This window comes from Arachis stenosperma, chromosome 3, assembly GCF_014773155.1.
Source record: "Arachis stenosperma cultivar V10309 chromosome 3, arast.V10309.gnm1.PFL2, whole genome shotgun sequence".
Lineage (NCBI taxonomy): Eukaryota > Viridiplantae > Streptophyta > Magnoliopsida > Fabales > Fabaceae > Arachis > Arachis stenosperma.
Genome location: NC_080379.1, coordinates 170,670,444 through 170,690,509, shown reverse-complemented (window position 1 = coordinate 170,690,509; position 20,066 = coordinate 170,670,444). Strand labels below are relative to the sequence as shown.

The window sequence follows — 20,066 nt, the reverse complement described above, 5'->3', positions numbered from 1 at the left end:
AAATAAGGATGACAATTAATAGCTATTCACCTATGTCAAAAAAAGAAAAAAAAATCTATAATGATAATTTACAAATCCAACCAAAAGAATGTGGCCAGGTTAAAATATATGTATGAGTCAAGTATTTGATAGTTAAATTCTGGGTCTCTAAAGAATAAAAGAAAGCAAAGCTGCTGCTATACATTGGTGATTTTCTTTCTTCTATTTACTTATACATAAATCAACTTCTTATAAGTTACATAAATTTAACATTAGCAGGGTGGAGTACTGTAACTTGACTTATTACAAATATTACATCATATGCACAAAGATGAGGAGCATAATGTGAATCTGGTTAATATAGTATATCTGATTCTTCAAATTCCCTCAATTATTTTCAATTTACAGTTACCGAGGATGAAGATCAGATGCTACATGGAAGAATCAACAGGTTCTAATACCCTAAGAAGAATTTCTTTATCAATCACAACAAACAAACTTGGCTCCTATCCTCCAAAGTACAGTATTACTAAAATAATCTGTATTGTGGACATTATTCATCAGGAGTGGAAAAACCTTGAGACTTCTCGATAAAGCTGTTCGGCTTCAAACGGTTTCGAAACATATCCATCCATGCCACACCTTACACACTCCTCATGGGTAGCCTGGATCACGTCTGCAGTCATGGCCAAAATAGGTACATCCCACTTTGATAAGTTATCTACAAAACCTTCTCTCTTGGCGCAACGTTCCATCTCCCTGATTTTCTTTGTAGCTTCAAAACTGTTGACAAATGATTTCTGTGTTATTATAACAACATGGAAAATTGGAAACTATAACATCTATGAGAATTCGATACTAAATAATACCCGTCCATTTCTGGCATTTGAATATCCATGAAGCACGCATCGAACTCATGAGGTGGTTTTAGTTTAGAGATGGCCTCTTTTCCGCTGCTAACACACACCACATCTGCTCCATACTTTTTCAAAGCACCAGCTGCTACGGTGCGGTTCACAACATTGTCATCTACAATTAGAATTTTCTTCCCGCCAAGAAGGTGGCCAACAGATAAACTCGGAAGCTCCCCATTTCGGCAAGTAACACCCATGGCTCGCTGCAGCGAGGCAGCAAGCATACTTGCTCTCAGAGGTTTTACGATCACAGTGGGATTACCAATACCTGATGTCCAGCCGTTAGAATTAACAAGAATGAACAACTTAGGAGGAACGCCAACTCTACTGGCGCCATCGACAAAGCGAGATGACATGGCTGAATCTCTATCCCACACTTCCTGCTCAATAAGTACCATATTGATTATCTGATTGCCTTCAGTTATGGTGGACAAACCTTGGGCTAAATCCGAAACCAATTCGATACGAATGCCGAGCCTCTGAATATGACATCTACACACTTTGGCTCTAACCGATCTAGGGTCAATGAGTAACGCGGTCATTCCCTGAAATTCTGAAGATGGAGGATTAGAGTGGCTGTTGTTGTTGTTGAGTTGCTGAATTTTGCAGTCAGTTGAATTGGTGAAGAGAGCAGTAAAAGTGAAGGTGGATCCAATCTTAGGAATGCTGACAAATCCAATTTCGCCATTCATGAGTCCAACCAAACACTTGCTAATGCTTAGGCCAATACCTGTGCCACCGTGTCTCTGGGAAACGGAAGGACCAACCTGCATGAACGGAGTGAAGATTCGAGACTGCGCTTCCAGAGGGATTCCTTCGCCAGTGTCCTCAACCGATACAATCAAATTGATTACATCAGTAACAGAGGATGAGAAAGAACCAAGAGGCCCTACTTGACTGAATGCTTTGAAGCCTTCCCAGCTTCGGCGACTATCAGCAACAGGGGAACCACTCAGACTCAGGGTATTAACATTTTCCATGCCTAATTCTTTATCAATCTGTATTGAATGGACCACCTCCTCAACAAGATGGACAGTCACATAAATATGCCCTTTCTCTGTGAACTGCCAAACAATTGCATAATCCTTTTCATCATACTTGCTTTACAAATATTATATACCATATACTTCAATTTTAGATTTACCTTAATTGAATTACCCATGAGATTGGTAATTATTTGCCTAAACCTTCCTGCATCACCTATTAACAGCTCAGGAACCTCATCTGATACATAAGCTGCCAACTGTGCAAGTTTTATATACATATATATATAGATCAATATCACTAGACATTGAAAAAATTCTACCATGATAAAACGTAGCATATAATATATAGGTATCACCTCTATTCCTTTTCCTTGAGACTTTTCTGAAAACAATGATAATATATCATCCAAAACAGCACGCAAGTCAAACAGCGAAGCTTCAAGCTCCAGCTTACCAGCTTCAATCTTTGCCTGATCCAATACCTCGTTTATAAGTGACACCAAAGCTTTTCCACTTCCCTGCGCCGTTCTCACATACTCCTGTTGGGTTACGTCTAGATCCGTGTCCATAAGCATATGCAACATCCCTGAAGTTACAATTTCAGAGCCAACTCACATGCTTAAACAACAACTTGGATATATAACTCACTCTTACTCACCTAAAACCCCATTCATTGGTGTTCTAATCTCGTGGGACACAGTAGCAAGAAACTGTAAATGCATTAGTTCATTAGTACACATGATCAGAGCCAAAGGAAGTAAGGACTTAGGAGACATACCTGGGATTTTGCAATATCAGCCGCCTCAGCTCGCTTTTTAAGCTCAGTCATCTTATCCCGATCCTCTTCCGCTTTGACAACTCGATTGCAGGTGGCATAGAAAATATACCCAAGAAGGACACAAATAATAAAGCCTCCTACAGAAGTATTAAATGCCAACCATGGCCATGGCAGTTTTTGTTTGAACCTGTGTTGACATGGCTATTGTATTATTATATGATTGAATTATATGATTCATATCATGTATACATCTTGTTACCTGCAGTGCATCTCATGCTTCCTGAGAGGGTCTCCAAAGTTAAGAGTGCTGACATGAGAGAAAGAGTCCCCTGATACATTTGAACCGTACATGACAATGGGATGTGTATTATTGGTAGTATCATACACATTAACAACTACAGCTTTCTCACTAGCAAGTTGTTGCAGTAGTTTCTCCACTAACGACTCAACATCAAAGACTCCACCAAGATATCTGCTCACAAGTGTTAGTTAGACACATTAAAATACTAATCATGACTATACAAATCATCAGTAGAATACAGCATACCCATCAGTTGCTTGAATCCTCTGATCAAGGGTTGCATTGGATGGAAGATTTCTCTTGTAGACAGCAAATGTGAGGATTACCCCAAGGCGATTCGTTTTGAGAAGCCGAAAGGGTGCAGTTAAAACTCCTTTGCCCGACTCCCTTGCACGGAGCACATTCTCACGGTCTTCCTGTAAGAGTTTGGTTAGAAATTACAAGCTAAAAGAATTATAATTGATAAGAGCAAATTGGAAAATGAAACTTGCCTTTCCAGATAGCACATCAAGAGAAATGACATGTGCAATTGTATCTTGTGCAAAGATGACAGGAGCATATTCTTCTTGAACAAGGGATGGTTGCAAAGTATCCATCTTCTTGATAGTCCATCCTTGTTGCTTCTCAAACTGTTCCCTTTGAGAATGGAGCACTCTTACAGCGTATGCAACACCACTTGTGAGGGGCCTCTCAAACGAAGTTCTTTCAGTGTATCTAGCAAAAGTGCTCTGATCGATGGCCGAGGGGTTCATGTTATGGTGGAAGGTTTTTATCAAAATGGACATGGCTTGTATATGGTTCATGCTCACATTGAACTGATCCTGCAGCATCCTTGCTCTTTCATCACACATGCTTATTAGACTTTCTTTCCTCTGCTCACAAGCATGTATGCTCATGCGCCAGAACCCGTACAAACCTCCCAACGTACAAACTAGAATCCATGAATAAAAAGCCCTTCTCACCCAACCACTCTTCAGTTTCATGGATCCAATACTTTGGTACTTGTGTTGCTGAACCTTGAACCCGTTCCCTGAGATCTTGCTCTTCAATCTTCCACTGCTATTGAACCACGTGAGGTAGAACACAGACACAAGCCAGGAACATAGCAATAAACATAAATGCCCCACTTGCCCACAACAGTAAACAACACAAGTTGAGTATCAACAGTTCCAGACAATCTTCCACAATGTTAACCACTAATCTCTCCCAAGAAGAAGAAGAAAAGGAAGAGTGGCAGATACTTGAGAAAGAATAAAAGAATCACAAGATTATGGGTTTCTAATTCCAAGCAGAAATTGATACTTGATAGATATATACTCTTGTCAGATAGCAGTAGCAGTAGCCACCAACCAAAAATCAGAAATAAAAACAAAACGAGTAGGGGCCAACACTAAACCTACAAAAGATTCGTTTTTTGGTGATCATTAGTTAGTTGTGTCATCACATAACAAGAGAAATGCTAGCTTGCTCGGCTAGCTCCTAAACCCAAAGAAGAAACAACATAAGTACGTGACGCGAGTGTTTTCCGAGTGGTTTGACCCCCCAGCAGCAGCGTTTTCTATCAGAATTTAGAATCCACGCCCCAAAAAGAATTAGCTCATGCATGGAGCCGGCACATGATTTAAAAAAAAAATATGGTAGCAAAACTGTTGTCAGGTATAGGCCAATAGGCTATCTATTATCTCTTCAAAGCTCAAACTATGCAATAAAAAGTCAAAAAAGAAAACAAAGCAGGTAAGCAATAAATATTAATATTTTAACTAGCTAGGGATGATAATGATATAGAGGGTAGAAAAGGAATATAGTCCCACATGGCGGCAAAAATAACTGCTTTTTCTCTTGTTACTGAGGGTGTGTTTGTAATTGGAGCAAAGGCACCCCTCCTGAAGCATGAAGCTAATATATTTGGAGAATAAGCATAAAGTTCTCTTGTCGCGGAATGGCATTAACTTTAGATTAAATACCCTCTTCCTTAGTGCTTTACAACTTTATATTTTGATGAAAGTTGCGGTGGGAGGACCAACAGTCAAAAGAGTAGTTACGGATAAGGGCGAGTAATGGAATTGCAACATGAATGACATGATTGGAACCTCTCAAGTTAGCACTACTGCTTTGCCTTTGTTACAGCTAGCACTAGCACTACCCTTTTCCTTCCACAACTAACTAATTAGAAGTGTCAATATTCACTCTCTTTTATTTTTAAAGAGATTCAATTAAATATTTACCCTTTTCAGATATTGGTCATGCCACCCAACCATGCCATTGTTGTTAGTACTTAGTACCAAACTTTTGTCGATTGCTTATAGAAAAATTTAGTACCAACTCTACTCTAGGATTTTGGGGACCAACTTTCGTTGATGTGTTTATATCATGGTGAATACTATGGTATCTATCACTTTCTACCTAAGTTACTAAAAAGAATAAATAAATAATATTTAATAAATTTTATATGATTTATTTTTTATTTTAAATATTTTATTTTTTATTTAAAAAAAAAATAGATAATTTAAACACCATAATAAACATACCATAATACTCACCTTATATCATAATAATAGGGCCACGGGTCAAGAAGACGCAAATATTGGATAAAGAATGTGGATAAAATGGTAATTTAGAAAATAAAAGAGTGCCAAGCACAGGCACTGCACTTCAATGGAGAAATAGCCAAGAAGTGATTAGGCCATCTCAAGAAGTAAAACATCGGTTAAGAATTTTTTTTTTTTTGGTAAAAGAGAAATAACACCATTGTAAGTATAATTTTAAATTGACAAATAATACTTAATTAAAATTTAATTTATTTGTGACAAATACAAACCAATAAAAATATTAACAATATTAGATTTTGAGTTGTTTCTCAAAGGAATTATAGTGAGGTATACACAGTATTGGTTATGATATCCAAGGAGTGGTTTGTAAATAAGATGACAAAAAATTAAATGGTAAAAAAAATAAGTCAAGCAACTAAAAATAACAATCACTAAAAAGAGACATTCATGGCAAAGATTGAGAATGTAAGTTTTTTATCCTAGTCACTAATCATAATACAATGATTAACAAGAACTAATCCTATTTAGTCATCTCCAACATAGGAAAAAGGTATAATAATAATCTTCACATTGAGAGAAAGTCAAATAAGACTAATTAATCTCAATCCAAAAGTTTTAATCAACTTACTAATTGAATTAGCAAAAGATTAGAGTCAATGGAAACAATATTAACTAATAATTCTAAATCACCAACATAAGTTGGGCATTAATGACACAAGAGCACCTAATTTTTCTTTCCAAATCAAAACAAAATTTACTCTAACATCCAACCAAATATTTTGTCAAACACTTAGAAGGCATAAAATGAAAGCATCATAAATTACAAGGAATAATAAAATCTACCCCTACCCAATGCAAAAAATTAACAATAACAACTAAGGAAAGCACATTAAACATGAAATACCTCAAAATTGTATTAAAGATAATGAAAATTAACAAGAGTGCATGAACATAAAAGTAACCAAAATGAGAAATTAACAAGAAGCAATAGAAAAATCAAGACAATAGAACAAGAAATTGTAAGAAAACAAAATGAAAACAAGAAATTAAGCCTAGATATAAGAGAAGTTAACCTAATTCTAGAGAGAAGAGGGAGCTTCTCTCTCTAGAAACTACCTAAAGCATGGTCCTAAGCTAATCTAATTGCTCCCCATCTGTCAAATCTTGAATTCTGCATCAAATAGCCTCAGAAATGAGTTGGATTTGGGCATGGAAAGCTCAGAAATCGCCTCCCACGTATTCACTTTAATGAGGTCACGTGATCAGCGTCATGGGTGCGCGTGGAGGATGCTAGCAAATTTCCTCCTCACGCGTACGCGTAGGTGACGCGTCCGTGTGGCCATGAATGTCCTTCTCACGTGTACGCATGGATGATGCGTGCGCGTGGCTTTGAGTCCTCTAAATGCACATTTTTTCATGAATTTTTCACTTTACATGCTTTTCTCTTCACTTCTTTCATCCAATACTTGCTTTATAAATCTGAAATCACTCAACAAACATATCAATGCATCGAATGGAATTAAAGTAAATTAAAATTGATAAATTTAAGGCCTAAAAAATATATTTTTATCTCTTAAGTACAAATTAGGGAGAATTACAAAAGCATGCTATTTCATTAAATAAATGTGAGAAAAGTTGATAAAATTACCTAAATTAAACACAAGATAAACTATAAAATTTGGGTTTATCACCATCACTGTCCACTTCTTTTTGGTGTGTCTTCCCAAGTCTCCCTGAAAGGGACGTGCCACGTCACTCGATGGCTATTACACATATAAGTCTTTTTGGTATACAAGTTCATACAAGTTGGTCCAAACCTAATAAAAATAACTCTTAATTTAGATTGCGTGTAAACGCGTGCTTCCTCAATTCTTAAATAGTGCAAATGGTTCTTCTCCCTCAATCACAACCGCAAACGTTTAAAATTCAAATAAGGATAAAATTTTTTCAAATATCTGTCAAAATTATCGCGGAAAGTGAAGGAAGTTGCGAAACTGAATTCGAAAAGAATTATAAAAAAATGAAATAAGAAGATGAAGAAGAAGATGAGGAGGAGAAAGAGGAAGAATTTTGAATTATGCAGAACTTATCAGCACACATACACCGAAAATTCTTAAACAATATACTTAAATATCTTCGTGTTACACCCAAATTTGCTGTAAATACAGAAAAATATTTTCTCTAATGCTGCATTTTTTTTTATTCTTTTTTTCTTATTTCTTTCTTTCTTTTAATTGAATGAATGTAAGTTTATACTCTTCCAAGTAAATTTGTAGCATTATGTATTTTTTCTTTTTTTTTGATTTTTTATTTTTGTTCTTGTTAAGAGAGTAAAACAAAAAGAAACTTGAGAAGGTAAAACAAAAAAGAAAAGATGAATAAGAAAAAAAAAGATGATGATGAAAAAGAATAAGTAATAGAAGATGAGGAAGAGTGAGAGAAATAGTTTTGAATTATACAGAACTTATCAGCACACATACACCAAAAATTCTTAAATAATACACTAAAATATCTTCGTGTTATACCTAAATTTGTTGCAAATACAGAAAAATGTTTCCTCTAATGCTGCATTTTTTTCTTCTTTTTTTTCTTTATTTTTTTCTTTCTTTTAGTTGAATGAATGTAAGCTTATCATCTTTCAAGTACTTTTTCAACATTATGTGTTTCTTCTTCTTCTCTATTTGATTTTTGTTTTTATTCTTGTTAAGAGAGTAAAACAAGAAAAAACTTGAGAAGGTAAAACAAAAAGAAAAAGATGAATAAAAAAAAGAAGATGATGATAATGAAAAAGAAGAAGAAAAAGTATCAGAAGATGAGGAGAAAGAAAAGAAAGAGTTTTGAATTATATAGAACTTATCAGTACACATATACAAAAAATTCTTAAACAATACACTTAAATATCTTCGTATTTACACCCAAAATTGTTGCAAATATAGAAAACTATTTCCTCTAATATTGCATTTTTTTCTTCTTCTTTTTGTTGAATTAATGTAAATTCATTCTCTTTCAAGTAATTTTGCAGCATTATGTGTTTCTGCTTCTTTTTTTTGTTTGATTTTTTTTTATTCTTGTCAAAAGAGTAAAATAAGAAGAAATTTGAGAAGTTGAAATAAGAAAAAAAAGGATGAATAAGAAAAAAAAAGAAGATGATGATCATGATGAAAAAAAAAAAGAAGAAGCAACAGAAGATGAGGATAAGGGAGAAAAAGAGTTTTGAATTATGTAGAACTTATCAGCACATATACACCGAAAATTCTTAAACAATACACTTAAATATCTTTGTGTTACACTCAAATTTGTTGCAAATGTAGAAAAATATTTTCTTTCATGCAGAACTCTTACATTACATTCAATTCAAACCACTAATGATGAACAACAATTTTCACAAACAAAAACAACATTATTCACTTACAGAGTCATAAACTACTAACGAAAACATTAACTAGAATCGAACCACACATCATCCACTTGATTGAATTCAAAATAATAATCAACTTCGTTCTAGTTCAATTGATAATCTGAACTTGAATTCGTCATTATCTTTAACAACGAGATAACTATTCAAAATTGATTTTAGAGCTTGACTTAAAAAACGTAGAGAACGAACACAGAGATAGAAGAGAACGTAGATCGAAAACATTGAGAAAATTCAAAAACGGAAATGAAATCATTTTAAAAAAGACAGTTATATATTCGCGCGTTGATTGAAAAGTTAATTAAATTAAGAAGCGCATGAGATGAATTAGGATAAAATGACTTGTATGGACTAGTATAGAAAAATGACTTGTATGTGGAGAATAATTATTTACATAATTAAAATATTGAAGCTCAAATTTACATAATTGTAATATTCTCAAACAGTTTATATTTCGATTCTCACTCTAATCTATATAAATGGCTATAGGTTATAAAAATTTTAATTTTTTTATGTTAACTGCCATATCCTATCATAAATTACGTGTGAGTACTGATAAATATAAATGGTTGCAGTCTAAAATTATGCACATCGCTACAAGGTACCACTGTTATGTGTTCTAAGGACACACGTTAAGATTACAAAATAAAAAAAAAATCATTGAAAAATATGAAATATTTAAGTTTTTAATAAATAAAAATATTTAAAACTTTTCGTTTATAGACACATATTAGTTAAACTCTTAAATAAATTTACATCAAGTTATCTAAATAAAATTTATAACTAATTCAACATTATTTATATATATTTCAATAGTTAGTGCATACTATATATCTATATATTATTATTATTTTATATATATTTATACATACATATATATATATATATATATACAAGAAAATGTATGCAAACAAAATGTTGAATTTTAGAAATAATTTTGTATGCAAAAAAAATATTGAAGATAAAATTTTTTTTTTCAGTATTTTAGTTATGAATTGAGCTTCTATGACTAGTATTTTAGTTTTTAATGTTTAAATTAATTTTAATTTGATAATATAAAAAAATTAATTTAATTTTTAATATTTTAAATATTTTATTTTTGTTTCAAAAATTTTTAAACAGGTTTAATATTGTCTTATCATTAAATTTGACACAAATAGTTAACGAAATAAGTGAATGTTAATAACGATATTAGTTAAGTTATATTTTTTTATATGTTAGAAAAACATAATCAAAATTTTTCTATAATACTTCTTTTTTTTGAATTTTTTTAATACAAAATTTCAAATCATAGCAACAATCATCAACCCTTTAAAATTAAAAGAAAATTTTTTATATTAATGATCATTAATGAATCAATTTTATTTATATATTAAAATTAAATTTTATTGACTCTTTAATATGCTAATTATTTGCATTAAATTTAATAATAAAATAATATTAAACTTATTTAAAAAAAAATTGTAATTGAAATAAAATATTAAACTTTTTTAAGATTGAAATAAAATATTTAAAATGTTAAAAATTAAAATAAAAATAATATTTTATTTTTTTACTCATTTTATCATTGGTTGAAACTTGAAACCGTTAATATAATCATATCATTCATATGTATGTCAATGTGGTAGTCAGTGGGATTGGAAGCTAACAAGTGTACCAGAAACCCGAACAAAAGCTAACAAGTATGTAGGCTGTAGTACTAGGTGGTTGGCGCGTATGGAATGGGACTGTAGTTATCAAAATTGCATCAAAACAGCTGGTTTGAAGGGAAAAAAAAATCAATAAATCAACCAAGTCAAATATGTTTGTAATCTTTTTATTTTGGAAAAGTAGTTATTGGTGATTTTTTTTGAGACATAAATTATTTGTAGTTATTTTTTAAGAATTAGGTGTTTTTTTTCGTGAACTGCAACAAAATTAATTTATCATTAGTTTTTTAATTTAAATTATACTATATTTAAATTTTATTGATAAATTAATTTAATTTGATCTAAATAATAATAAATTATAGAATAAAATAACAATTAGGTCTTTAAAAATACCAATTTGATCTTTTAGGATAGCAAACAATAGACACATGATATTTTTCTATTAATTCATCAACTAAAATTTAATAGTAGTGCTTATATGTACTGTTTGTTAATGACTTTGATATGTTTATCTATGAAAAGATAGTCATGTAGATAATAATTTTTGGAACAAAATTTAACTTGTTTTGATAGAATTTGTGATAAATAGAAATTGTATCACTTTTCTGCTCATGTGACAATAATGAGACATGCATCACTGTAAATAACAAAATACATGAATAATTCGGTTTCATTTTATACTATTCATTGACAGAAAGCCATACATATCTACCATTTGTTATCTTGGAGGACTTAATTAATACTTTTTTCTTCTTCTTCAAAACCTAATTAATCCAAAGTCAACCTCTTTAAAGATCTAATTATCATTTTATTTTAAATTATATATTTTTTTAGTAAAACAATCCAAATCATACTATCAATATTTGGAGAAGATTAAAATTTTTATATATATAAATACTCATATCTTATTTTGATGTTTAGGTGTAATATAAGCGTATCTCATTTAAGACAACAAGATATAATTAATTAAAAATAAAAATTAACATATCACTGAAAACGAAATATTTATATAATTACATATAAATTAGTAAATAAGATAAATAATACGATATAAATTAGTAAATATTTTAAATTACATATTTAAATAATAAAATATTTAATTTATTTATTTGAAAAAAATCTTTGTATTATCTAAATGGAAGGCCACAGTTTTAAGAAATTGGTTTATATTTATCTTTTCCCTCTTCTGTTAAAATAAAAGAATGTAGGTAATACATGATTAGCTGCTAAAATGGACTGATCCCACGCGCTAAGATAGGGTGTCCTCCAATAGGAAAATGTCGGAGTTCATGAGTTTAGTCAATCGTGAAGAAGACGTGAGGTAATTTTATACCATGTTATCAATTTAAATTGTTTTTAATTTAATTAGTACTTAAAAGGTTATATTAAAATTTATTTAATTAAAATTAATTTTTTAATTAGTATTCAAAACAATATATAAAAAATTTTAAAATTTAAAAATAAAAAATATAATGTAATCGATAAAGATAAGTGAGTAGATATCCAATAATAAAAAAGATAATTATTTATTTTTTTTAGATAAAAGCAATTATTTTTTAAAAAATTAGGTGATTTTTTTTCGTGAACAGTACTAATTTATCATTAAATTTTATTTTTAATTTAAATTTTATTAATAAATTAATTTAATTCGACCTAAATAATAATAAATTATATTATTTTTTATTTTATAAAACAATTTAAATGATATTATAAATATTTTAAAAAAATTAAATATTTTTATATATATTTTATTTGCATTCGAAATATAACATTAAAAATTGACATATCACTTTAAACGAAATACTTATATAATTATTCCATTCACATTATAAACAAAATAAATAATATTATATAAATTAAAAATGTTTTAAATTGTGTATTTAAGTAAATAAAATATTTAATTTATTTATTTAAAAAAAATCCCATTGTATTATGTAAACAAAGGCAACAGTTGTCACTTTTTAGGAAATAGTTTATATTTATCTCATCCCTCTTCTATTAATATAAAAGAATGTAGGTAAATTAGAGTATCCTCCAATAGGAAGACGCCGCGTGGTAAGAATTACATAGCTTTGGCCAATCATAAAGAAGGCGTGACGCAATGCTCGGGGACCCCGTTAATTTATAATTATATTTAAGGTTTCATCTGAATTAGGTAACGTGCTATTATAAATCCATAATTCCGTAAATAAATAAAACGGCGAAATATATCGTTTTTCATTCAGATCGCAGTGTCCGACACGCGCATACCCACTTCAAATCAATAAGGTTGGGGAGTCTGTGCCGGAAGGGAAACAGAAAACCCTCTTTTCGTTTTCCGGCGATATCGTTCTTTCTTCCAACCGTTTCCGGCCATCTCATCTCCCAGCAACCATGGTATTCCTCTTTTCCTCCTTTCTTTATTGTTTGTCTTTTTTGTTTAAATTAATCTAAGGAACTTCATCTTTCTTGAATCTCAACCTAGATTTAGATCTAATATGTTCGCTTCTTGATTCTCAGCTGCAGTTAGGTTTTCTTTATTTATCGAACCGGATTTGTTGCGTTTGATACTTTGATATGAAAATTGGTTTCTCTCAATTCTGATCGGATTTCTTCTAATTAACATGTGATAATATTCAATATTAACTAATTAATTCCTGAACCCTACGGTTCCTTAGAATTTTTGTTAATAGCTTGTGGATCGTTTTGCCCCTAGGTTAATTTAGGGTTAGGGATCTGATCTTAATTCGGTGAACAAGTCAATGTATTCCCAATGTGATGTTCTGTGATTTGGATTGATTCAATTCATGTAACGATTTTGATTGAGATTATTATTATTGTTAATAAAATTGGGGAAATTGGGTGTAGACGACATCAAGGCGACTTGCGGACAGGAAAGTAGAGAAGTTTGAGAAGAACATCACAAAGAGAGGGTTTGTGCCAGAAACTAACACTAAAAAGGGAAAAGACTATCCTGTTGGTCCAGTCCTGCTCGGTTTCTTCGTCTTTGTTGTTATTGGATCATGTGAGTCTACTTGTTCCTAATTTTCCCCTTTCTCTTTCTCATTCTAAATTGCCGTTATTAGTAGAACTACATTCTTATTTCTGATTAATATTTTACCGATCATAATGATATAGAGTAATTACTTGGTAGATGTATGTGTTGTTTACACAAAAAAACATCGGTGATATTCTGCAATGTCCTTTGCAAAATTCGGAAAATTATGTCGATTGTATTGCAATGATACTTGGTGACTCAAATGCAGGATCTTGCTTTCATATCTGTTTCTCCTTCAAGTGTAGGGATGGATGACATAGAGTTTTCTCTTGAGTCTTAGGATAGTGTTTGTAGCTGATTTGTAATATTTTTATACTGTGTGCGCCTTTCTTCCATTAGCATCTTCATTCATGGCCTTCAATTTTCCAGAGTTGCTGATTTTTTTTTTTTTGTGTGGGTTCCTTTGACAGCTATCTTTCAGATAATCAGGACAGCAACGAGTGGAGGCATGGCATAATTTGAGCTATATGCTTTGGACTGTGTCGTCATCTCTTAGCGCTGTAGAAAATGGCAATACTTTTGTACTCGTTCTTGTACTTGTACTAGACTCGGTTCCTGTTCACGTTTTGATGAACTATGAGGATTTCTAATTAAAATTACTACTACTACAGTATTACTACTGCTATTCTATGCCTACTTTAATTTTATGCAGACCGGATGACTTTCTGAAACTAGTTAACTAAGGATTGTATTTAATTTTGCTTTAACTTTTGTATTAATTTTAGCAATAATATAGTTCATAATTAAACCATGATTTGTAAGAGACTAAAATAGGGAAAACCAAAAGAGATGATAGATCGTTGCAAAGAGATAGAGGTGGAAAAAAAACACTTGTTGAATAAAATAAAACCATCATTTTTTCACGTAACTGGTGCCACCTTATAAAATACTAACATCAATTTTTGTCACGGGGTTGGGTAGGAGTCGGTATATAAACGTCCTTATACATATAGCATTAAAAAAATATAGTTAATAAACTAGACTTCTAGTAAGATACATGCATTTTGTTATTTATCCATACATGCATTTTGTTATTTATCCATACATATTTTGATGGTGTCAGTAAATTTAAACTAAAATAAGAACAAGCATATTTGAGAGGGGCGAGATAGTGAGACGAAAACTAATAGGCTGCGGCGGATTGCCAAAATCCGTCTCTAGCAGATGACACAAGGTAAGGGGGCCAATTGACATTTGCCAACACGCCCGCATGGCCGCATAGGGCATTAGCTCTATCATTAAGCTAAATGGCATTGAGAAGTGGCTCCTTTCATAAACTACCATGATCAATGTCCAAAAGAGATGGGTTTATATCTACGTAAAAATGGGTCTCTTCATTCGGCGTTCTTCATTTTCCCTTATCTATCTTTTTCTCTTAGATGGATTTATTTTCGTGGGTGGATCATTCTACATAGAAGAGTAAAACAACAAAGATAATGTTAGAGCTAATACTTTTGGTAAAAGAAAATGAAGAATTGATTACTATTCGTTCAAATACAAGATAAAAATATATATATTTCTCTGTTTAGACTGTAGAGCCATGAGAAATATTTGGATGTTCACAGGCCGGAACACATTTAATGTATGGTTCATAAACAATTATAATCTTTGAGTTTTGATTTTTTTTTTCTTTTTAACTTTTATAAGACACATTAAATGTACATAGGTACATACAAAAATTTATAGCAAGTCATTGGTAAGAAGGGGCTTAGAACGATCGGGGTTTCTCATCAAAGCAGCACACACCAAAATGCATCTGTTCACGTCTTCGCCAACATCCCAAAACTATTCGCTATGACTGCCTTCAAGATAGATGTAGCATAAGGCCTTGTGTTCAGTTTATAACTTTATATATTGCATGTCAAATAGTGAGTGTTGAATGTTGATAGATATGTTAATTTCTCTATTACAGCGGTTGCTTCCTTGTTTCTTTGGCTTAATATGGAGAAAATTACCTTCATAAGTTTAGTTAAAATGTACCTTGATTGGTTGGGGCATCAAAGCTGGAATCCCAGCTACTTCCAAAGTACAGTTTGCAAATTGTAAAAGTACAAATCATTGTCACACTTGTAACGTGTGAGCAAGAATTCACCATCGTTTTGACTTTTGAGACCCCTTGACATGTGGCATACTTGGTAACTCGATACCCTGTTCTGCTTCAGGAAATTTTTAGTGGATCAAAGACGATATAAAACATTTTACACCAATTTTATTTGAATGTGGAATCAAGTTTAAATAAAATAATGGGGACATTGCATGCGTACACACACACACACACTAAGAAAAACCTCAACATTTATCATAGATCCAAGCAGATCCGTCCCTAAATCAAAACCTTCGCCCTCAAGGGTTCAAATGAAAGCCAATCACTCAAAACATAAGAGACCTACACAATCATAAAACTGGACAGTATGAAGAAACTGAATCGCTGTAACCTATAAAGTATAAACCATAGATATCACTTTTCTTCACAAACATATTGAATAAAAAACTAGGTTATCAGGTACATGCTTGATAGCATGAAGAAACACAAATCATTACAAACTTATATCATCTTTTCATACACTTTGTTTAGCCAGCAATGAACACTTATCGTTAATACATCGGCACCAACAGCCAGAAAACACATCAGTGGAGGGGAAAATGTCACACCATTGCTGTATCGTAAAAGCTAAATCAAGCCACTGCAGTTAAGCATGGATGAAATGCAGTACCACATGCTATAGACTGCCGCTTTCTTCCACGTGGCGCCACACACCCAGGAACCTTCAGCCATTCCCTGCTTGCTATGTTGTAAGTAACCAATCGATTCATGTGTTTCGATCTCAAGGACAACATAAGCAAACCTTTGTTCCCCAGGCAAGTCATTTTAATGTGCTTCCCATATAAGTCCAAGCACCATTCATTTGGCATTCTGTCTACCTCCTTCCATAAGAGCGTCATCTTCTGCAGCTCCCATATGCATACGCAGGTGGCTGCATTTTTTGTGAGCAACCCAACAAGCATAATCCGGCCATCACACTCGGCCAATGTGTGGTCAGTTAGATGCAATGGGGCTGGGATTATGTACTGTTTCCAAACCCCAGTTGCTATATCATAGGAAACAATCCCTTCTGGATCCGAATGCATGAAGTAAATTGTGCTGTCAATAGAAATAGATTGGGACTTGAAGTTGAGTGCTAATGGCAGCTTAATACCTACAGGCATGTTTCCTGGACGGCTCCAAGACTTCCTCATGGAGTCATAAACCTCATATTCTCCATCACAAGTAACCCATAGGATCTTGTAGCCTGCACCAGTTAAGTTCCCATTTGCTGTCATCCCTACAGCAACCGGAGACCAGACCTTAACTGACCTAGCAGGTAACTCCTTGAAGGATTGAGTCAATGGGTTGCAAACAAAGAAGTTTCGCTGACCAATTTCAAGAAAGCAAACTAGCCCCCCAGCAGACGCCACTGGGAAAAGAATCAACTTTGAGGGCAGTGCTGACACGGTTGGGTGATACCACTTTTTAATAGAAGGGTCGTACATGGCTCCTGAATTTGCACGCTCTTGGGTTATGATATAAAACCACGGGTTTGCGTGTTGAACTTGCGCACAATGCTGAGAAAAACTTGGAGAATTCAGCAAGGAATTCCAACGCCAGCATACAGAACGGAAACGGAAAAATGTGGCAATGGGAAGTCGAGCAATCACAGCCTCTATTAAATCCTCTGGAAAATCTTTCCAAATTTGTTGTTCCATAACTTCAGTCATAGAGGACCTTCCAGATGATTTCCCCCTGCTCTGATCTCTTCGGGGCTTCTTTGTAGATGGATGTTTTAGAGGTTCCACCATCCTCAAATTTCCAGACTTTCCAGCTGCCATTACAAGGCCACAGCAGTCATCTACAGAGTTATCATCAATATCAAGGAAGGACCATCTGTAAAAAATATAAGCGAAAATGTTTAACATACTACACACCATTAACTAGCAAAATAAATGTGCATACTAAGATCAGCATGATTCACAATATAATAATAATAAATCATCGTTACACATTAATTATACAAAGTGATATTCTATTTGAAATTCAGATTGAGCCACATCATACTTCAACGATCGAGAATGTAACACCATGATGCAAATAATGCACAAAATCCAGAATATATGTTGCATAGTCAATAGTGAACAAAATCTCAGCTCTCACCACAAACATGGCTGTTTCAAATATAATCTAGTTAATAGTAAAAAAACCAAACAGCTATTGCTAGAGATACTATTACCAAGTAGCAAGTACATGATAAGTAGAAAAATCCAGCCATGAAGTTTGCAATGATTGCTTAACGCAATGTCAAATGTACAGTTCATTATGTCACTATTCCTAGCTCTAGAAGTGCACGAAATCAACCATATTTAGTAGGGGGTGATAGCAAACCAAGGTGATCCATCTACTATTAACAGGAAATCTTCAAAATGCTAATAGTAAATCACTGTCAAACAGTATTGTAATGTACAAACACATCTTCGCATTCAAATGCAAAGGAAAGTAATGATCGTTCTTAACACTTTGCTGCTAAAAAAAATAAAGCACCCTTAACCATAATAAGTAAAAATAAGAAGATTCTAATGTTCTTAATAGCAGGTCTCTCTACAGTGTGAGTATGTCTCTTCTGTTAATTATCTCCTTTTATTGTAAAACTTTGCTCTAAACTCCTGAACAATGAGTATTTCAAGTTCAAGTTCATAGCATTCAATTTTGGCTGATCAGCAAACCAATTTTTGATTTTCCAAAACTAAAAATAAACAGAATGGGATTATGCAGCAAATTTAAAATAAACAAATAAGTAACAAAGTCATGAAGGGATGATGAATTAGTTAGGAAAGGTGAGAGAAGAAGAATTTTGGGGGCAAATGGGAAGACATATGGTGATGAATTTCACAAACGATGCTTGTAACGTGATACAATTAGGCAGGGAAAAAGAAAAAGAAAATGTAACATGGAGAGAAAGTGAGTTACTTTAGCGTCTTACTAGGTTACCGTTCCAGAAATTAGGGAATCAGAACCGCAACGATATAGGCGATAGCAGAAATTGAAGGGCGGCAGGACAGAGAGAAAGAAAGCGAGGCGAAGGAGGGTTAAAGAGAGTAAAAAGCAAAAGAGGCATGGGAAAATGGAAATAGATCTAAGAGAAAGAGAAAGAGAAAGAGAAAGAGAAAGAGAGATACCTGGGATGATTGTGAAGAGAAGAAGACTGAAGGATGAAGGAAGATGAAGGAGACGTTGGGGAAGTGGTTGAAGATGTGTGAAGGAGCTGGTGCAGGTGAGCGATTAGGTGCCTCAGCATGGCAGCCTCCCTCTTCTTCCTTCTTCTTCTTCTTTTTCTGCAGTTCTGTGTCTCTGAAACCCCCCTCTCTCTCTCTTCTCTCTCTAACCCATAACCAGAGAGGTCCGCGTGTTCTGAGTATGGAAGGAATTTCCACGTTGGAAGAGAAGAAAAACAGCGCAGTTATAAGCCTCGGCTCACCCGTGCGCCCACTTTATCCTCTCACTCACTCACTCCGCATTTTCCTTTCTTATCAACTATTCACTTTACTTTATCCCCCTCCCTCCTTAATTATTTTTTAACTATTTTTAAAATCGCCCAGTAAATTGGCTTAGCCTTGTGGGATTCCAATTCCATGCAAAAACGTGAATGTAACTTTGAAAATATGTACGACTGAAGAAGAGTCTGAGAATTGGAATGAATTTGAGCACTGAATAATTGCATATATGCAAATTCAGTACGATCACCAACCAACACAGCACAACAGAATGCAGGCCAGTGCCACACAGTCACACCTTTTTTCCATCGTCACGTGTTTTTACCCAAATACCCTCCACTACTACTCATTCCTCATAAGTGCCTTTGCGCCAAGGGGTAGTCATTATGCCTCCCCACGCCTTTTGACTCGCTTCTTTAATCATCTATCATTATTTCATCCATTTTTTTAAATTTCTTATTTTATACTTTATGTTAGGCAAATTCAAAACATAGGGACTCCTATGGTTTCAAATCTCTCTCCCATTGGAATTTTCACTTTTAAGCCACTTAATAAACAATTATTTGGACTAATGCGGTATTATCATAGAAATTATACTACAAATTAAATATAATGAATTTTAGACTAATACAGTGCAATATCATCATTGTATTAACATATATGTCTTTATAATAATTAGTAATTAAGTGGATGACTGTTGTTGGCTAGTCTATTTTTGTAAAAAAATCGTGACTTAGAAGATGGGTATTTGTAGGTAGCAGTACTCCTTCACCAAATACTTAAAAATTTCCCAAATGGATGAAACCTCTCCAAAATAAAAAAAAAAGCTTTATAATTTCGAAGATATTTCTCTTCATTGTCTTGTCATTTCATTGATCTTCTTGAATAATGAATATAGAAGCTGATTAGTGAAACTTTAATTCATCACATATGGA

At 33.0% G+C, this 20,066-nt stretch overlaps 3 protein-coding genes across 4 annotated transcripts; 1 reads left to right on the top strand and 2 right to left on the bottom strand.

Annotated features, from left to right (window-relative positions):
• Positions 1-132: 132 nt before the first annotated feature.
• On the bottom strand, positions 133-4,637 carry LOC130969512 (histidine kinase 3-like). 2 transcript variants are annotated; one of them, XM_057895266.1, is made up of 9 exons: positions 3,446-4,636; positions 3,205-3,370; positions 2,917-3,129; positions 2,658-2,844; positions 2,538-2,589; positions 2,236-2,465; positions 2,038-2,136; positions 849-1,957; positions 134-762 (listed from the first exon to the last, which is right to left on the bottom strand). In XM_057895266.1, the coding sequence occupies exons 1-9, from the start codon at positions 3,939-3,941 to the stop codon at positions 540-542; spliced, it is 2,775 nt and encodes a 924-aa protein (XP_057751249.1). In that variant the 5' UTR covers positions 3,942-4,636; the 3' UTR covers positions 134-539. The 2 variants fall into 2 exon arrangements, with proteins under 2 accessions (XP_057751248.1, XP_057751249.1); XM_057895265.1 differs by having other exon boundaries at positions 133-762; positions 2,038-2,465; positions 3,446-4,637.
• Positions 4,638-12,709: 8,072 nt separating this feature from the next.
• LOC130966632 (uncharacterized) lies at positions 12,710-14,233 on the top strand. Its single transcript, XM_057891449.1, has 3 exons — positions 12,710-12,947; positions 13,419-13,575; positions 14,019-14,233. The coding sequence occupies exons 1-3, from the start codon at positions 12,945-12,947 to the stop codon at positions 14,063-14,065; spliced, it is 207 nt and encodes a 68-aa protein (XP_057747432.1). The 5' UTR covers positions 12,710-12,944; the 3' UTR covers positions 14,066-14,233.
• Positions 14,234-16,125: 1,892 nt separating this feature from the next.
• Positions 16,126-19,345, bottom strand: LOC130969361 (F-box only protein 6). The gene is made up of 2 exons (XM_057895038.1): positions 18,817-19,345; positions 16,126-17,530 (listed from the first exon to the last, which is right to left on the bottom strand). The coding sequence occupies exons 1-2, from the start codon at positions 18,933-18,935 to the stop codon at positions 16,285-16,287; spliced, it is 1,365 nt and encodes a 454-aa protein (XP_057751021.1). The 5' UTR covers positions 18,936-19,345; the 3' UTR covers positions 16,126-16,284.
• Positions 19,346-20,066: the final 721 nt, after the last annotated feature.

What these genes read in the sequence shown, in the direction of transcription:
- LOC130969512 (XM_057895265.1), bottom strand. Translation starts at nt 3,941, where the DNA reads ATGAAACTGAAGAGTGGTTGGGTGAGAAGGGCTTTTTATTCATGGATT. An exon ending in AGGATTCAAGCAACTGATGG is followed by an intron (nt 3,130 to 3,204) that starts GTATGCTGTATT and finishes ACTTGTGAGCAG; the next exon opens with ATATCTTGGTGGAGTCTTTG. An exon ending in TCATGGGTAATTCAATTAAG is followed by an intron (nt 1,958 to 2,037) that starts GTAAATCTAAAA and finishes ATTGTTTGGCAG; the next exon opens with TTCACAGAGAAAGGGCATAT.
- LOC130966632 (XM_057891449.1), top strand. An exon ending in CTTTGTTGTTATTGGATCAT is followed by an intron (nt 13,576 to 14,018) that starts GTGAGTCTACTT and finishes TTCCTTTGACAG; the next exon opens with CTATCTTTCAGATAATCAGG.
- LOC130969361 (XM_057895038.1), bottom strand. Translation starts at nt 18,935, where the DNA reads ATGCTGAGGCACCTAATCGCTCACCTGCACCAGCTCCTTCACACATCT. An exon ending in TCTCTTCACAATCATCCCAG is followed by an intron (nt 17,531 to 18,816) that starts GTATCTCTCTTT and finishes TATTTTTTACAG; the next exon opens with ATGGTCCTTCCTTGATATTG.